Source organism: Rhinoderma darwinii, chromosome 12 (assembly GCF_050947455.1).
Source record: "Rhinoderma darwinii isolate aRhiDar2 chromosome 12, aRhiDar2.hap1, whole genome shotgun sequence".
Lineage (NCBI taxonomy): Eukaryota > Metazoa > Chordata > Amphibia > Anura > Rhinodermatidae > Rhinoderma > Rhinoderma darwinii.
Genome location: NC_134698.1, coordinates 64,543,363 through 64,562,547, shown reverse-complemented (window position 1 = coordinate 64,562,547; position 19,185 = coordinate 64,543,363). Strand labels below are relative to the sequence as shown.

General features: G+C 43.6%; 1 protein-coding gene across 3 annotated transcripts in view; it reads right to left on the bottom strand.

The window, feature by feature from the left end:
- The window catches only part of ARID4A (AT-rich interaction domain 4A), a 66,998-nt gene that overhangs the window by 2,423 nt on the left and 45,390 nt on the right, over positions 1-19,185 (bottom strand). The window contains exons 13-24 of one of the 3 annotated variants that reach the window (XM_075843423.1): positions 14,474-14,568; positions 14,285-14,382; positions 13,518-13,755; positions 12,704-12,945; positions 11,409-11,606; positions 10,443-10,527; positions 10,138-10,330; positions 9,116-9,178; positions 7,826-8,983; positions 7,138-7,242; positions 3,760-3,969; positions 83-229 (exon numbers count right to left, since the gene is read on the bottom strand). In XM_075843423.1, coding sequence (XP_075699538.1) covers positions 83-229; positions 3,760-3,969; positions 7,138-7,242; positions 7,826-8,983; positions 9,116-9,178; positions 10,138-10,330; positions 10,443-10,527; positions 11,409-11,606; positions 12,704-12,945; positions 13,518-13,755; positions 14,285-14,382; positions 14,474-14,568 — 2,832 coding nt within the window. Of the gene's footprint in view, positions 1-82; positions 230-3,759; positions 3,970-6,659; positions 6,725-7,137; positions 7,243-7,825; positions 8,984-9,115; positions 9,179-10,137; positions 10,331-10,442; positions 10,528-11,408; positions 11,607-12,703; positions 12,946-13,517; positions 13,756-14,284; positions 14,383-14,473; positions 14,569-19,185 lie in introns of those variants that run through there. The other 2 variants (XM_075843424.1, XM_075843426.1) reach the window with 2 other exon arrangements.

Below are 19,185 nucleotides of genomic sequence, written 5' to 3'. Positions count from 1 at the left end.
AGGAGGTACCATGACGAAAAATGGCCTAACTTTTTTTTTAAAATAGAAGTGTCAAAAAAATTTAAAAAAATAAATAAATCACCTTCTCGATCTTTCTTTTTTAACCGCTTCCGCCTCCTGTCTATTGTAGCTACTTCAGATTTCAAAGACATGTAATATTTCCTGATTTCTTGCAGTTTGTCTTGAAGGAAAACAATCTTCTCCGCTCCAGCCATGTTATCCAACTCACCTATGCGATACATGAAAAATAAGTCAAGAATTACAATTACATCAACTCAAATGTGCGGTTACACAAAGAAACATGTAATAACAAATAAAGACTATAATATCCAATAAAAAAAAATATAACACATATATACAGCCTAAAGGGTAACTAAACTCTTAAAAAACTTTTGACATGTCATAGTGACATGTTAGACGTTTTGATCAGTGGGGTCCGAGAATGTAGACCCCCACCAACCGCTAAAATGAAGTAGCAGAACTGTTTGGGCGAGTGCTATGCCGCTTCACTTCTGATTGATTTTCCAAGGAAAGCCAAAACGAGCGGGGTATGGATCAAAAATACGATCAGAAACTAAACGGCACAGCGCTCGCACATGCAATTCTGCAGCTGTTTTAGTGATCAGTGGGGGGGTTACAGTGCTCGTACCCCCACTGATCGAAACTTCTGACATGTCAGAAGTTATTTCAAAGTTTAGTTACCCGTTAAGCGAGCGACGGATATATCCGTCACAAGCAGGTGCTAGTTCCTGCATAGCGACGGATATATTGCTCTGATCTCGTGAGTACTGCCACTGTACCCACGAGATTGGCGGCAGGAGCACGGCGGTTATACACAGCCTGGCTCCTGCCCCAACTGCTGGAATCTAAGCGCTCTCTGATTCCGGCAGTTTAACCCTCTTAGATGTCAATGGCAGCAGCGGCATCTAACTCCCTTTGTCACCCACTCGGTTTCCATGGTAGCCGAGGGCCTAATAAAGGCCCCCAGGTCTGCCTTCAGCAACTGCCTATTAGGCCATGCCAGAGGCATGGCCTAATAGATTGCCTGTCAGTTTCACACTAGCAGGAAAGAATGCCTTGGTATACTAAGTATACCAAAGCATTATATCTGCGATCAGAAGATCGCAAAGTGAAGTCGCCTAGTGGGACAAAAAATAAAAGTAAAATGATTAAAGTTTATAAGGAAAAAAAAAAAGAAGAAGATTATAGTATAAATAAAAACACTTTTTTCTCCAAAAGGGTAAAAAACAAAAAACACATACATATGGATGATATCACCACGATCGTAACGACTCAAACAATAAATGTGAACACATTAGTTAAACCGCTGAAGTACGGCGTCCAAAAAAAAAACTTTTTTTTTTTCCTCCCATTCCCCCCATAAAAAAGAAAATCGTTAAATCAGTAAGTCCCATGTAACCCCAAAATACTACCAATGAAAACGTCACCTTGTCCCGCAAAAAACAAGCCCACATATGGCTACATCGATGGAAAAATCAAAAAAGTTACGGCTCTTGCAACGCGGCGATGCCAAATACAAGTTTTTTTTTTCTTAAAGGGTTTTTCTTTTGCAGACATAGGAAAACATAAAACCTTGACATATTTGGTATCCCTGTAATGGTGCCGACCCGCAGAATAAAGGTAATGTGTTATTTATGCCGCATAGTGAACGGCGTAAATTTACAAACGTGAAAATCAATGCTGGAATAGCCGTCTTATTTTCAATTCTTTCCTAAGATAAACGTTAATCAATATATTATACGCACCCAAAAATGGTGCAATTCAAAAACACAACTCGTCTCGCAAAAAACAAGCCCTTATATGGAAATGTTGACAGAATAAAAAATAAAAAAAAAGTTACGACTCTTAGAATGCGACAGTGAAAAACAAAAAATAATCCTTGGTCATTAACGTGCAAAATGGCCCGGTCATTAAGGGGTTAATAATAATAAAAGAAGAAAAGTTCCCCTAAAAAACAAAATTACAGTAAGTCTCCGGTGATCCTCCTCTTTGAAGTAAAAAATTCTATTTAGTCCTTTCCTAGTTATAACCGGGTTTGTAAAAGTTGAGTTATAAACAATATGGCCGCCATTAGTCTCATAGAACTGAATGGTAGTTACGGAAACAGCGTAGCTCGCATGCTACGCTGCTTCTGTAACGGCCATTCACTACTTTTGGAGTTACGGAAACAGCGTAGCTCAGCGTGTTACGCGGATTTACGTAACTCACGACCATATAACCTTTTTCATGGTCGGAAAACACCCCATTCTGCTGCAACACACAGCGGCTGAACGGGGTTTAGCGGGCCCTGTTATGGAGATAGGTGCGGATTCCAGAGGTGGGACCCGCATCTATGTGACATTTAGGACATTCTGTGGATGTCATAAATGTCCTTCATGGGAAAACCCCTTTACCTCCCTAAGCTCCCGCTGTCTTTCCTGTGATGCGCATGGCACAGGCAATATTCCTGAGAATACTACCTTGCAGGTCCTTCCCTTCAGCTTGTAGCTCTTTAAAATTATTCTTAAGGCTCCTCCACCTACCATTTATTCTGTCGTTGGTACCGACATGAACCACGACAGCTGGATCATCACCAGCCCCTCCCAGCAATTTGTCCACCCGTTCCACCACATGCCGAACCCTGGCACCAGCGAGACCGCAAACCATTCGGTTGAGGTGGTCTTGGCGACAAATTATTCTATCCGTCTTCCTGATTATAGAATCCCCTACAACTATCAATTGTCTTGCCTTACCTGCATTACCATCCCGCCGACTACTAGCTGGGCAGTTCTCCCGGCTGTTAGGGAGATCAGTGTCCACTAGGGCTGCCATTTCTGGGACCGACACCCTTGCATCATCACCCAACTTGGCAATTTTGCTTGGAATATCAGAAACAGGATTGGCCTTACTTTTCTTGGGCCTCTTTCTATTGCCCCTAACTACATTAACCCAACTACTTACCTGATCCTGCTCACCCATGTCTTCACCCTCCAGTTCTACCCCACTAACTGCTTGCTCAGTGAGCAGCAAGCTCCGCTCAAGATTGTCTATTGCCCTCAGTGTTGCATTTTGCTCCTCCAGATCTCTAATGCGAGCTTCCAGGTGACCAACCTGCTCACATCTGCCACAGAGATATTCACCCTGGAACCCCGGCTCCAGTCGTGTGTATATACGGCAAACCGTGCACTGAAGAAAACCTCCAATTTTGCTATCCATTATCCCAGTTACAAAAAAACTGTGAACAATTATTAAAGTTAAAGGAAGAGTACTTTCAGGGGCTTTAACTCCTCTTTTTAATTCCGGTTTAGTAACTCCACTTGATCCACAAGCCACTTAATTTAGCAAGGCCAAAACAGAGCTCCTATTCACTGCAACTATTCCAGTGAATAGGTGCAGAGCTGCAGTAACCCAGCACGGCCGCTATACAGTGTCCGGAACCATCTGCTTCCAGCACCGACTGCTGCTTAACATCCGGTGCGTGGAGGCATCCTGAACAGCTGATCGGCGCAGGGTCTGGATGTCAGACCCCCACCGATCATATACTTATGACCTATACTGTGGATAAGTCATCAGTATGAAAAACTGCCACGTGCCCGGACAACCCCTTTAAATGTGACAGGGAAATGTTGAGACTTACTGGTATTTGAGCCATTCCTCCAAATAGAGATTTAAGAGCGATCAGTACAACCCTCCCATATTCCCAACTAGGGCATGTGGACATCAGAGGAGGAGAAAGAGGATCCAAGACCGTTTACTTACTGAGTTGTAAAGTCCACTTGTACGTTCTTGAGGAGTGCTGGTGTTTCTCTCTATGCTTATCCTTTTCCATGTCTTTTGTATGTGGAGACAGGACTCCTGCTGGTGATCTCATAATCTTCTGAGGCTTGGGAACATTTATTACATGTATAGGTGGAGAACATTTAGTGGCGCTGTCCACAGCAGAGAGGTCTTCACTGTCGCTGCTTTGCCCTGAAAATGAAACACTACTAATGAAAGGAAAGCAGGGAATATAATAAAGGACTTTATTTAGCTCATACTGCAAAAATTGTTTTTTGTACACACCATAAAATCCCTTTCTCGCTGAATTCATTGGTGAACACAGCACCATGGGTACAGGCCCTTGCCACTAGGAGGCTGAGACTAGGTAGGAAAAGTCTTGGCTACGCCCAGGTAGGCCATACCCTTCCCACAGACACTGGATTCATCATTTTGTACAGAAGCAGGAGAAGACAAACAGCAATAGGTCTACGTTCCAGAGCGAAAACAAACCAACACACAGCGGGAAAAAAACAACAGGTCCCAGACTTGGTAAAGAAAAAAAAAAGAAAAAAAAGGAGGGCGGACCTGTGTCCCCCAATGAATTCAACGAGATAGGGATTTTTACAGCAAGTACAAAAATCGAATTTCTCATTAGTATCATTAAGGGACTCCGCACCATGGGACGTTCTATTGCAGTCCCAGAGGGTGATAAACAAAAAATTAAGAAGAAAACATTCATGAGACCCGCCTAATGCACAGCGGTCTGCAGCACTTTGCGACCCAGGCCGGCATCAAAGGAAGCCTAAGTGTGGATCCGGTAAAACTTTGTGAAGGTGTGCTCCAAAGCCCAGGTAACAGCTTTGCAGACCTAAGCGACTGAAGCTTGATATCTGACTGCCCAGAAGGAAGGTGGTACACTTTTTCTGACGGAGGTTGTCTGGCCTTCAGCTTGGTTTGGATTACTGGTTCAGAGAGGCCGTGGGATCTCAAAACCGTGGCTTCAACTGCCAAACCCTTCTGAGGTAAAGTGGTGGAAGATGCAAAGATGGGTCCGCAAGCAGATTGACCAGGTTGGTGTACCAGGCCCGACGAGAGGCCAGTCCGGTGATCGCTGTGGAATTCTCAGTCTAAAATCTGACTTGGCGGCCTTGTAAATCAGAAGTCCAATGGGAGAGGGCCAGGAAGATTGCCCTCTATTCCAGAAGGTTGATTTGTAAGGTGGTCTCTTCTGGCTAACAAGAGCGCTAGATTGTGTGGAGGCCAAAAATTGCTCCCTACCCGGATCGGCTGGCAACCTTTGAGATGAGACACTTGAGGTGGAAGAATAGACTGCCCCTGCGTTGTGGCTGGCGAAGTCTGCCAACAGAGCAACTCCTGACAAATGCACAGAGGGCAGGAGAATCATCTTATCCAGGGATGTGGAGGTGTGCATCGCAAATGTCGATAGAAGAAAGTGACTCGACTTCCAGCGATGCGACCACTGACCGCAGGGATTCCAGGAGAAACCTCCAAAAGCAAGCAAAGTAGTTCAGCTTACTCAGATTCAGGATGGTTCTGACTGATCTCTATTTTTTGGGAACTGAAGATATTCGAGTAGAACCCTTGAAATGGACGATTACTTCCTGGAGGAATAGGGAAAGAACAGCCTGGAAAAAAGCAGAAGCACGATACTACGCACCAGACGGAGATGACAAAAAAACAACGCTATTTGAGGGTAGGGTAGAGAATTCTATCCTGTATTTTGTGGACACCACCTCTTGAACCCAAGCGTCCGCATGAGCAAGCCATATCTCCCGAAGGGAAAGTAGTCGTTGCCCCACTTGGGCCGCAGACATGAGTGGGGAGACACCTTCAGGCTGAAGAGGTCTTGAAAGAAGTGGGCTGTCCGGGACCCGGGACATGCAAGCGGGGTTTATACTTAATCGATTGGGCGTCTGGAGTCCATGGGGCGGCTATTCCTCTCGTCTGACCTCTGTGAAGAGAAAGATCTCTAGGAGGAAGTTAGGAAAGGACCAAAAAGGAAAGAAGGCTGTTTGTTGCCACAGACTGTTCTGAGCCAAATTGAACATTCTGCGCCAGTAGCCTCAGAAATAATTTCACCCAAGCAGTTTCCGAAAAGTCTGTCCCTAATAAAACGAAGTCCAACAAAAGCTTTTTTTGGAAGCCAGGATTTAAGCCAAATAGTGCGTTGTATAGCTGTGAAATTAGCCGATGCTCGAGCACCGAATCAGACTGAATCAATGGAGGCCAGAAAACAAGAATTTTGAAGCATGAATAAGTGAGATCAGCTGTCCTCCTGCGGTGCTCTCTCCAGGATACTGCGGTGAAGTTGCTTCATCCATACTGAGCAGGCTTTGCTAACACAGGAAGAGGCAAATCTGGGTGCCAAGCAAAACCTGTTGCCACAATGGCAGACTCAGCCTGGGAATCCAGCTTTTTGTCAACTGGGAGTCCTATTCCGATTCTGAATCCAAATCAGAGGATTCTCCAGAGGAAAAGTACTCATCCTGCCTGGAAGCATCTTCATCATGGATCCTAATAAGGGGGCCCTTGGAAACAACCTTAAGAGGTGCAGGACTTGTGCTTGGAACTTCCAAGCCTCTTATGTGACAGACCACGAGAAGCAAACTCTGTGTTATCCAAGGACGAGGCTGGAAGGGCATTAATCTGGGACGCTATTTAGGACAGCAAATGCTCCAGACTCATCCCAGCACTCCAATTAATGCAGGAACAGTAGGGAATAACGTTCCCTAGCTAGGAGGTTCCCTTTCTAATAAAACGTTTCACCTACATCTCCGCAGACAAGGTTTCATGTGGGGAGGGGATGCATGTCTGGTCCCGAGAGGAAAAGTACACTGAGGCCTTAGTAAAAAGGGATTTATAATTACCCTCCGTATCTTTCTGGTGTACGCGGGGTCACCACCTCAGTAACCTCGCAAATATAGTGGGGGTACTGGCACTCCACCTGCGGACGTAAACAATAAATTAAGTGACTTGCGATGTGGGAAACGCAGTACAGAAAACTGACTGGTTTCCTGACATAGGGGGTTGACAAGGCTGGATTCCAGGCTGAAAACCCACCTGCAGCTACGGAGGAGAAACGGAAAGAAATACAAACTGCAAAAAAAAATAATTATCAGCAGAACTGGAAATCAGGTCATGTCTGCCTCCTACAGGCACTGCGCTAAAACAGATTAGCTCATTATCCGTGGGAAGGGTATGGTCTGCCTGGGCGGAGAAAAAGACTTCTCCTACCTAGTGTCCGCCACCTAGTGGCAGGGGCCTGTAACATGGTGCGGTGTCCCTTAATGATATTAACCAAAAATAGTATTATTTATACAAAGATGTTCATTACAGTCTCATGTTTGGGCTTCTCACCTATTCCATTCTTCTCGGTTTTCAGTGAAGTATTTATTCGCTTTGGTGTACGCTTCTGTTTCTTTGCTAGTGTTACAATGTTGCTGTCGCTAATCCTTTTATGGCCTGACAAGGAATAAAATGAAGTTACACCAATGAAAAGCAATCAAGTCAGTGTCTGTTCAGTACATCGGAAATATTAATATAACAAACATATATTTGGGCCAGGGCTGGACTAAAAGGGGCTTAACGGCTGCAGGAGTTTTTCTTCTCTTCTTCACAAACAGCGCCACTCTAGTCCTTAGGCCGTGTCTAATATTGCAGTTCAGCCCCATCAAGTAAATATGGACAAGAGTGGCGCTATTTCTAGAGAAAATTACACCAACTTTTCCTAAACTTAAACAAACCATTTACTCTTCCCCCTACATCCACAGGGCGTGTGGGTGCTAGATTATGTGTGCGCACACCTGACAAGTCAAATATCCATGCCATAACTCGGAGGAATCTGAAACCGTCAAAAGAGGCTGCTTTGTAGAGTAACACAACCTTTTCCCGCGGCTCGTAGTTTTAAGCTTTCTGACTGCAAAAGCTGAACCATTTGACAACCAGAATTTTAGAACCAGCTCATATACAGAAGCCTGCCCGGGGAAAGTTCCACCAACGGCAGCCTTGGCCTTAAAGTCAATCGGCACAAAACACCATGTATTACCTTTATCCCGCATCTCTGCTTCTTGAGCGGTTATGCTGCAATTGCTAGATGTGGTGCTGGCTTCAAAGCCATTAGCAGATTCACTCTCGCAAAGGCCTTCTTGTGATTCATCCGCCACGCTATCCACCTCGATGGTTATGTCGCTCTCGCTCTTTATACTGTGAGACTCATCATGGCTCAGTGCAAGGGGAGAAGGTTCAGAATAACTATGAGGTGGGAGGACAGCTGGTTGCAATATGGGGGCAAGTACAGTCTGTGTGTCCGGCTCCGGCTTTACTATTACCATGTCCTCCACCTTGTCCTTTTCATCAAAATCATCCAAGTCCACTTCATGACAAACCAGAGTTTCTGGTCCAATCATGGGCATTACATCCTCTTGCTCTTCTTTATAGAAAATCCTTGTGATTTCATTCAGTGGCACGCTGTAGTCCTCAGCCTTGTTGCTCTGTACGTGTTCTAGCTCGGCCGTTAAGGAGGGCATTTCCTCATTGGTATTCTGGACCTGCTCTTCTTTGATGATGTCGATGGGTTCTAGAACCTCAAAGCTTTCTTCTGGTTTCTCCTCGGCAGTAATGATAGGCAGCTCCGGCTCACACGCAGAGCGCAGCTTTTTTTCTGGGGACGTCTGTTCCACAGGTTTCCTTTTACAAGCTTTCTTCTCCTTTGTCTGTTGATCATTTGGAAGCTCCAACTCCTTTGGAACAAAGAGCAGCTCCTTACTTTGTAATAAAGCAAATGATGAAAAGTCTAATGCTTCAGGCTCTATTTTGGGTTCTACCTTGGGTTCCACTACACAGTCTTCTGTAGGTACTTGAACACTTTTTATGGTCTCCGCACAAGGCTCTTTTGTTTTGCTTCTTCTCCCTTTTTTTGGCAGATTTTCTATATCCATGACTTCAACAATTTGTTCAGTTTGCTTCCCGTAACTCTGAACAATTTGCTCGCTTTCTTCTACCTCTTGCTGTAAGGTCTCTGTTGGCTTTATTGGGCTTGTTTCCTGATCTTGTACAGCGCAAACAACTGGCTCTTCTTGCTCAAAAAGGTTTTCAACCAAGCGGTCAGATTGCTCAGACTCCTTTTCAACATTTGGTAAAATCTCCTCCTTCACTGGTGTCCTCTCAATGGCCTCCTCCAAATCGCTTTCCGATGTTGATGAATCTGGAATCAGAGGTAACAATCATTATATGGGGACCTCAATAAGATAAAAAGTGGCGTCTTCCCATTCTTATATCCGATTGCTAGCAGACTACAAGCCAATGTAAGACATGTTGCCAAAAGAAAAATTCTCACCATTAGAGCATCTATCAGAATCGTACATTCCCGAGCTTCTCCTTGTCCTCCTACAAGCTGCTCCTAATGTGTAAAAACTAATTATTAGAGACGTTACAATACATCTTTTTATTTAAATAGACTAGGAACTTGTTAGGTTTCATACCCATCCCCTTAGGAGCCTCCGTTGCAGTTCAGGTCAAACATGTAGGATAAACTAGTTCAGCATGCTGTGCTACTTACCCATTAAGCAACGGACACAATGACAGAAACCCGATGGAGCCCAATAATGTCAATGGGTTACGTCGAGTGCCATTGGTGTCAGTCATGCAACGGCTCCGGCGCTTGTGGTATTTTCGTTGTTCTGCTCCTGTGACGGAGCAGAGCAACGGAAACACCGAACACAGACGTGAACGAAACCTTAAAACATATACTTGTATGTGTGTTAACTTTATATCAAGGTATTATAGTAAGATGTTTAAAAGAAAACATGTATTTGGCTTATGGACCCAAAAAAGTCACTTAAAATCCCCACATGGCTTGATGGAATAGAAAAGACCATCGAAACTGAATGTAAAGTAAGCCATCACTAGGTCAAATAGGTTTATTACTTTGACAAACAAAACTTAAAAAAAAAAAAAAGGTGGTGTCTTGCGGCTAGTAACCCCCCTGAAATGAATTGTAAATTACAGAGGGTCCTGTCAGCAAGTGTGCAATTCCCCTGCAGTGCCACCACAGGGGAAGTGAAGAAGTACACAGCGCCCATTGAGCTCAATGGGTTGTCCTAGTAATGCACACAAGTGTTTGGTCCATCAGACTCGCTGCTGCTTTTTGTTCTGGCTAAAATATGGAGCTCCAGAATGAGACACCTCCCTTTATCAACTCAACTCTATTAACACAGAATTCCCTAATTGGGTATATGAAAATGGGTTTTCTACACTAGATGACCCCTTTAACAGTCTATTTAACCACTGCAAAATCCAAAAAGAAAATGAAACCCATAAAATAAAAGGTCAGCTGGTGTTTAGTACTGGTGTCCCTACCTTCTAATCCATTCGGCAAGAAGTTGTCGGGCGGGCTAGTCCTCACATGTTTATTGGCTGTCTTATTCTCACTATTTGGAGTCTGGGGTATGGCACAGCCCACGTTTGTCAGCAGAGTCGACTTTAAAGGAGGACGTCCTCGTTTCGATTTGAGTCGGTCATCGTCTTCCTTTTCATCGCTTTCATCTTTATTCTGAAAGTACAGAGTGGTTCATTCATCAAATTTACACTGGATAAGTAGTTCCAAGACTATATAATAACCAGAATGACTGACAAATATAAATAAAATGTAGGTTTGTAATTACTTTTGTTCTTTTCTTCTGCTTTCTTTTTGTTCCAGCTTTCTCTGAAGGCCAAATGATTCTGTCAGCTTTTACCCATTCATCGTATCTGTAGGAGAATAAATTGTATATCTCAACTACTTGACGTATGTAAGGCTATGTTCACACGGAGTATTTTGGGGGAGGAATATCTGCCTCAAAATTCCGTTTGGAACTTTGAGGCAGATATTCCTCTCCCTGCACGCCGATTTTCGCGCCGTTTTTCGCCCGCGGCCATTGAGCGCCGCGGGCATAAAACAGCGAGAAATACGCTTTCTCCTGCCTCGCATTGAAGTCAATGGGAGGTCAGAGGCGGAAGCGCCCGAAGATAGGGCATGTCGCTTCTTTTTCCCGCGAGGCAGTTTTACTGCTCGCGGGAAAAAGACGCCGACGCCTCCCATTGAAATCAATGGGAGGCGTTCTCGGGCCGTTTTTGCCGAGTTTTGCGACGCGGTTTCCGCGTCAAAAAACTCGGCAAAATACCCCGTGTGAACATAGCCTAAGCATCTCACAGAAGAAAACGCTCGAACAGAAAAATTTCGTGTTATTCAAACATCCAGTCTGAAACGTCAACTCAATCTATTAAATGGTGGAAATGAGTAGTAGTATATACATCATGTAATAATTGTGCGTGGGTTTGGAATTTTGGGACTTCTCACATGCTACACCTTAAAAAGGGGTTGAATGAGAATAGTTATTGAGGACATATCATAAGGACATGCTATTGATATGTGATCGCCGTGCTGTGGCCCTTTTGTTACTGTGATCGGTAGATATCCCCTTCAACCAAACTTTTGCGCAAAATTAAACAGGTTTTTGTCACAAATACAATCCTTTTTTTTTTCATATCATCAGTTTGAAGCTCTGATTTATATAGGGAGCAATAGCTAGGATTCCTTCTCTAGGAAATATTCTTGTCTTAACCCCATAGGAAGGGTCTTCCTGACTCACCTTACATTCCAGCCATAATAGTGCACCAGGTATAGCAACTCTCCTCCATCTACCTCTGTGCTCTTGATATTGGCTTCGTAAATTTTCTGTGTTTTCCCACGTCCATATTTGACTTTCACTTTGGTGCCTGCGAGACAGTCTCTATCCTCCGAGTCCTCATCACCATCACTGTCTCCTTTATGGTCTGTATCATCCATTCTGCACAAGAGATCAGGAAAATATCACATGACTCAGATTACAACGGTCATTATCAGGAGAGGAAGTCAAATAAAAATTGCTATGTTACCGTATTAGCATTTAGAAAAAGGGGAAAACGCACAAACTATTATTTGGGTTGTGGATTTTGGCATGGATGACCGACTTGTAATTATGTTGGCATGTCAAACTAATGACCAGCACGGTTACAACAGGAAGGCACTCTGTGCCAAAAGGAGACTGCGGCACACAACACTCTTTATGGTGAGTGACAAAGCATGCGTTAATGAATTTTAAATGGGGCACTTTCACAGATAAATGGGCACAGACTGTCTTTTTAAAATCGGAGCAATAAACGAAAATGACTTGTGACCGGACATCAATGCAGGTGTCAGGTATGGTTTTTACTAAAGGAAAAGAAAACGTATGCGGATATAACTGATCTAATGATACAGGAGAACACAGAAAAACAGTCCAGAAGGAATCGGAGAAATGAAGGGATTTGCATATAAATGTTGCTTGAGGCTCCCATATCTGGAGATACGTAAAAGTAGTGATCAGGAGAGCAGACATTTTCTTGTGGACTTCCTTTCACTTATCCCATTGATTTACACTATAGTCAGCCTCCCCTAGCCTGCAATGGCTGCTCTGAGGACACCACCTCAATGTCCGCATAACCCCTAGGTACCAAAACAGAACACTTCATGTTATAGGGGTCGTCTCACTTTAGACATTGTTTGGCAGCAATGTCATATCGGTGGGGGTCCAAAGTGATTTTATTTGGATGGTCGTCCATTAACTACAATGGGCCAACGATGTAACTTGCAAAAAAAAAAAAAAGCCAAGCAAAGCTGAGAGGAGAGGGGGCTTTCCTAGCGCCACTGCCAGTTCATTCTACCCAATGTCAAACCTTTTACCAATTGGACATTTCCTAGCAATATTCCAACAATGTCTTTACTGAGACAACCCCTTTATTAAGTTTGTGGTATCTACCCAGGATCCTTCTCACAGAGCTGTAAGGGCTGATGTATTTCTCCTCCCTGTCCTGACATGTACATATGAGATACCCAATCACTGGCTTCTTACAACTTTTTACTTACCCATCACAGAGCTGATCATCCTCCTCGTCAGACTCCTGATCAGACTCCTCTTGCTTCTGGCTTCTGCTATCTTTTGATTTGCAGAATAAGCTCCTTCTTTCTGGGGTAGTGTCATTTTCCTTCTTCTCATCGCTTTTGTCCAACTCCTCTTCCACATCTTTATTTTCCTTGTTGTTGTCCTTCCTTTGATCACAATCTTCAGGATCTTTTGTGACCAAAACCAGATCAAGTATTTGCCTCCCCTAAAGAAAAAGTGTGAGTTAAACTTATGATCTAATCTGATCAGTCTCCATCATTTAAAAGGTTTTTCCAGGCTTTTAGGGCTGGGTCCGTCAAACGCCACTTGAACCCATTCCCCCAATCCAAAAGCCCAGAAAATCCCTTTAAGTTCATCATACATAGCTTGATGTCTCACAGCCACCTGTAGTCTGCAAGCCATCTCTCGGTTCTCGGACCCAAGCTTCATTGGCACAGTAGGGGTTCCGATCCTTCTATTTTCTATGACAAAAAGTGGAAAGAGATTTTCCAACATGTTGTATGAACATCAAGAACCTCTCATGGACAGAAGGCCTTGACAAAACATGGCAGATAAGGAATGAAGGAGAAACCGTGCTCATACGAGCGCCGCAGCCCCTTCAAAACAGCGGATTGGTGGGGTGCCAGGAGTCGGACCCCCACCGATCAGATGTTAATGGCCTATCCTGAGCACAGGCCATCAATTTCTTAGGACTGGAAAACCCTTTAAGGAGCTGCACAACTATAATTACCAGCTTAATAAATACTCAGATTAATTTGACGAAAAAAATGGAGGTACCCTTGGCGATATCACGTCGGTCTCATCCTTTTCATTCTCATTCTCACTGGTAGAATCAGTGTCATCATCTTCTCGAATTTCTGCATTAACTGGGGGGTCTGTGGCTTCTTTCTTGTCAATATTTTCCATTGGTTCTTCCTTTGCCAGGATTTCCTCTACTGGTCTAGGGTCATTATGGTGAATAGTCCTGAACTGAATCTCTGCAGAACGGCAATATTCTTCAAACCCATACAAATACCTGGAATAAGAATAAAAGCAATAGTTGAGATTTGGTTTTTCACAATGAAGAATTGGTAAGCTTGGCAGCCACGTTATTTTGAGTTATTGCAGCTTAAGCAAATTTCCTGGTTTAATACCATTTCTAGACTACTCACTCCCACCTCCAATCTTCTGCTTATGCCCCACTGTTGCAAGTAGAATGGCTAAGTGGAGTCTCACGTTAAAAGGGAGACCAACTTCTTCCATCTGCTGCATCATCCAAGGTATACTTGACAGTACTCTGCACACCTCGGAGCACATGTTCATATGCCATGGAGGGCTCTTGTAAGAACTAGATTTCCTTGGCCAGTGTTCTTCACAACAGGTTAGCATAGAACTCATGAGGGTCCCCCCCCCCCCCCCATGTTGGGCTGTAATGGCGATCTATGGTTGTCACCTGACGTCATACCCAGGGAGGCAATAATCTAAACTACAGAAATAGAACAGGGTTTATACATACCCCTACAAGCCATACTGAATGATGCAATTGAAAGACGCAACCAACTTACTTTTTGTATGCCGTTTTTACATTGTAGGATGCTGCCGAATTCAGAATTGGAATGCCAAGGTCCATATAAATCTGCTTCCACACAGCACCACTTTCAATCTGGTAAAAAAATAAAATAATATATATATATATTTTTATGCCCTGACTAGCAGAAAAGAGACTAACTAGCTCAAAGCCGGCTTCTACTTACATTGTCACAACCCCCCTGCTGATACACAAGTCGAAAAAGCTTGAAGAGCTTCAAATCCTTGTAACCCAATACTGGCGGCTTGTTAATTGGTGTCCCTAGCAATCGGAAATAAAACGATGACCGTAAGAATGGCAACTCCTTAACGGGACAAAAGCAGATATAATAAATGATTAGCGTGTACGCGTTATAATTTCATCTTCTAAAGAAAGGGTGACAAAGCAACAGATGAAAAGATATCGTCTGGTGTATTAAACCAGCAAGTAGAGGCCATGACTACATCACACAGTCACCTGGAAAGAGCAGAATAGGGAACATTCACAAGAGCGGACGCACACTTAAAACAAGACCCTAAAGTGCGCTCCTGACATGTCTTTTTTTTTAGTTGAACTATTTAGTTAACAATTCTGAAGCATATCTTCGAGGAGAATCAGCACCATTCCTCTATTATTCCTCCTGGAACTGTAGGAATAAATTGACAACTAGGTGTTACCATTCCCCCTTGTAAATTGGATTGTTTCCCAATGCACTCTGATGGTCCAATCAGTGCAGAGTTTGTAAGAAAAAACCCTGAATTGACAACGAGGAATGGTAACACCAAGTTGTCATATTATTATTTCTAGGAGGAATAACTCAGGAACAGCACAATACAGTTCTAAGAAAATAAAATGCTCCAACATTGTTATTTTTAAAAGTATTTTCCAAAAATAGAAATGTCAGGAGAGCGGACAGGTCCCGCCTTCAGCTAATCTAAGAGCAATTCGTACTTCTTATAAGTACCAAACATCTGTATAGAAGTATAAATTACAATTCCCAAATAAAGGGTGCCTTTTCTGAATACGAGGGGTGTAGAAAGGGAAGGAAAACAATGTGAATTTGATATTTCGTAAGGACGAAAGAACCTGTTAAAGGGCTTTTGCCACTAAGAACTTTTATCAACTATCTACAGGATAGGTGATAAATGTGCGATCGCTAGGGAGCCAACCACTATGTGCCCACTTAGACAGTCTAGTGCAGTGCTCGGACGCTTCTGTAATCCACAGATATTTAATGGAGCGGCCGCGCACATGTGCAACCACCACTTTATTCAGAATCTACCTGTAGTGTGGAGGAATTGGGGGGGGGGGGGGCGGCATCCCTGTTCTAGAGATCGGTAGGAGTCCCAGTATTGGGGCTCCCAAAGATTAAACATTTATCCCCTATCCAGTGGATAGATAATAAATGTTCCTAGTGAGAAAACCCCTTTTAACATTGGATCACCCTGTTCCACAGCTGTAACGGCCCTTTAAAGGGGTTTTCCCATCAGGGACATATTTGGCATATCCACAGGATATGCCATAAATGTGGGTCCCACCACTGGGACCCGCCCCATCTCTAGAACGGGGCCCCCCTAAACCCTGTTCTACCTCTCTGTGCTCCGGCTGACTCGCGTGATCCCCGACCAAGGAGGGGGAAAAAAACCAGCGTAGCTTCTGCGAGTCCCATAGTAGTAATTGGCAGTTACGGAAGCAGCGTAGCATGCGAGCTACGCTGTTTCCCTAACTACCACTCAGTTCTATAGGACTTCCGGAAACTCGATGAACTACGCTGTTTCCGTAACTCCCAACCATATAATTAGGAAGTGGTCGGGAGGCGGCGGGAGCACAAAAAGGTAGAACGGGGTTTAGGGGACCACGTTCTAGTGATAGGTGCAGGTCCCAGAGGTGGGACCCGCGTCTATCTGACATTTATATATGCCATAACGGTCCCTGATGGGAAAACCCCTTTAAGTGTAATATTACTGGCTATTCTTAAAAAATGATGACTTAGAAGAATAGTTGGCAAAACTGAATACACAGAAGGTATACAAGATTGAACACACAAGAAAAAAGTGTAGGTAAACATGAATTATAAGGTAAAATGCAATGGCTGTGGTGTAACCTTAGAATTGCCATTAGAAGATCAGAATAATTTCACTTCTGTGGATGAAACAAAAACAAAAAAAAAAAAAAGAAAAGAAACAAATAATCTTAAAATTGCGGTTACCATTTAATAAAGTTTGTGAAAGAAATTCAGTTAAATTACTTAGGAATAGGCACCTTCCCAAAATAAGGTAAAGAAAACCTTAGGGCCCCCACACAGACCGACCTAACTTACAGAACGAGTCACTGCCTTGGGGAGACGAGCAACCCCCCCGCGGCATGGGCCCTTGGTCGGGTCAGTGGGTGAGGGACAGCCTACAGTCTGAAGCCTGGAGGCAGCCGCTGCAAAAGTAGAAAAACTGAAATCAGGTTTATGAGGAGGTACATGGCCACAGCTGCATGAAACGTAAACCAGAAATTTTGGCAGATGACGAGTATCACCCTCTATGGGGCGAGTTCCTGCAACTTTTATACTTTCGGTGCAAACGGAATGATTAAGCAATACATCAGATACTTTATTGCAAATAAATATGCATAACACATATCCCCTATGTAGCGGTCAATACCATTGTTTTCTATTCTGTATATATTCAATCTTCTCTACCAAGACAGAACCGACAAGCGACACATGAGATGTAATATCAAACGTAGTCAGTGACTGAGAACCACGTACATACCGTAGAGACAGACCAGGCAGCCGCTATGGGGGTCCTAAGAGAGAGAAAGGGCGGCCAGCCCTGGTTGATCTCGTCCCCTTTGCAAAACAGGCACGCCATTGTTAGCAAACAAGGGGAAGGGGAAAGAGCCAAGAGTCATGCAATGGGTGCAGAGGTGAAAAACAATCAGACTCTTCCGTTTTGAATGGCAAGAACCAGCACAATAATGGGGGGCGATTTTGACTTTTGCTATGGGACCCCCATCTCTTTTATGTACGCCACTGGGTGTGTACACATGTAGCAGAGCCCAGTTTGCACAACTCCTAGTGACGCATTGCTGTGGTTCTTCATAGATTTGCAGATAAACCTCACATCAAGTTTGTGTGTTATTACGATGCACAAAAAGAACAGTCCAGTGACAAATCCTGCTGTACCTCTATACCACAAGGTCACTACATTTTAGCTTGTTCTAGTACAGAACCAATGTATTCGCTTATTCAAGATTCTAAAATAAATTTTAAAAAAACCAAAACTTTTTCTGGATTAAAAGGATGACTTGAGGTTTACCTCCGTTCTACGGGCGACGCCGCCATTTATGAGATGTTGCCGGAGAAATAGCTTCATAGTGATATATCCCACTCCTAAATCAGTTAACACATTGATTATTGCTCCATCCCACAAGACGGCTGTTCCCTCAACGTGTAGGCGACAGGTACCCCTTCGTTCCAGTTTACTATGAGCGCGTGGGAGATGTTCTCCTGGCACGTTTTTATAACGGAACAAATGACATCTTTTTTCCTGAGACTAATCCAGTTCAGTGAGTCCGCAAGAAAAACCTAGGGGGCATCTTGTGGTTTTACTTTGCTTCAAGCAAATAAAAAAAAATAAAAAAATAAAAAAGGAAAATAAACCCAAAAACCTGAATATGCAATACCCCACTTTCCCCATCCCATTGTCCCACTCACAAAAGTGTCTAGCAAATGTGTCTGAATGACCAACGATACACCAAGCCACCTGATTGGCTCCTGTGCTCCTCTAGTGACGTTCTACAAGGTTTTATAAGCCAGACTTGCTATTCTGTCGCCATTGCCCTATTGTACCCCTGAGGACGATATCTCGGTGAAACATGTCGTGGGTGGGGGGGGGGGGGGGGTTTGTTGAATGTTTTTAACATACCATCAGCTCAGAATCCATTCTGGGACAGCGGTCTGCAGCCACATCCCTCTAGTATAGACAGTATATTAATTCTACTGCTGTTAGCAGAGACTGACCATTACATCTACATGAGGGATCACGTTTCTGGGCTCATGGGTTGTTTTTAGAATATAGACTGATTGATTTTAACTCTTGAGTGACAGCTGAGTGAGCTCAAGAGTTAATAATCAATCAGTAGTGCTACAAGAAGTCTAGGTGTAGCCCTGGCCTTACATTGTGATATTCAAGATATTTATGTGATATATTAGGATTGATTACAATCACATCTGAATTTATGGGTTGAAATACCTTTTAAAGCCTATCAATAGTCATCATTTATTTTTTGTCACTATGCACATGTAAATACATGGAGCTTTGTAACACATCTGATTAGAGGTAAGAGTCAGCTTCCTTCAGTAGTCTCTAGTTTCCCTTTCCCTACCTGAAAGCTCTGTAAGCTCAGTCCTAAAAAATAAAAATGGAGTACTGAAGCAAATATTAAGAAGGGAGGAGGGAGATGCAGCTGCACTTTTTTTGTTTTTTTTAACTTCTGCGTGTCATAACATGCTGCAAGAGGCAGCAGGGAACAGACATCTCATCGGCTCAGTGTGCTGGGTATAGCACTAGCATCACACCAGGAAGCGTAAGAATATCCATTCTCAAAATGGAAAAAAAAACCTGAAAAGATCTAAAAGCTGCAGTTAGAGACACAATTTCTGGATGCTCCACATCTACAGCTTCCTAAGGAGACAACCTCTATAATATAGGAGACCCACAGCAGCGGCGATCAGCTGATTGCTGCGTTCCGGCTCCCGAGACCCTTAGAAAAAGAAGCAGTTTCTGTAGGCTGCTCAAATTCCCTGCAGTGGCCACTACAGGGGAAATTTAGTTTTACATGCAGTCATTCGAAAACAAACAGGTCTGCCACAGCAAAAGCCACTCACTTACTAGTGGCTTTCTGCTC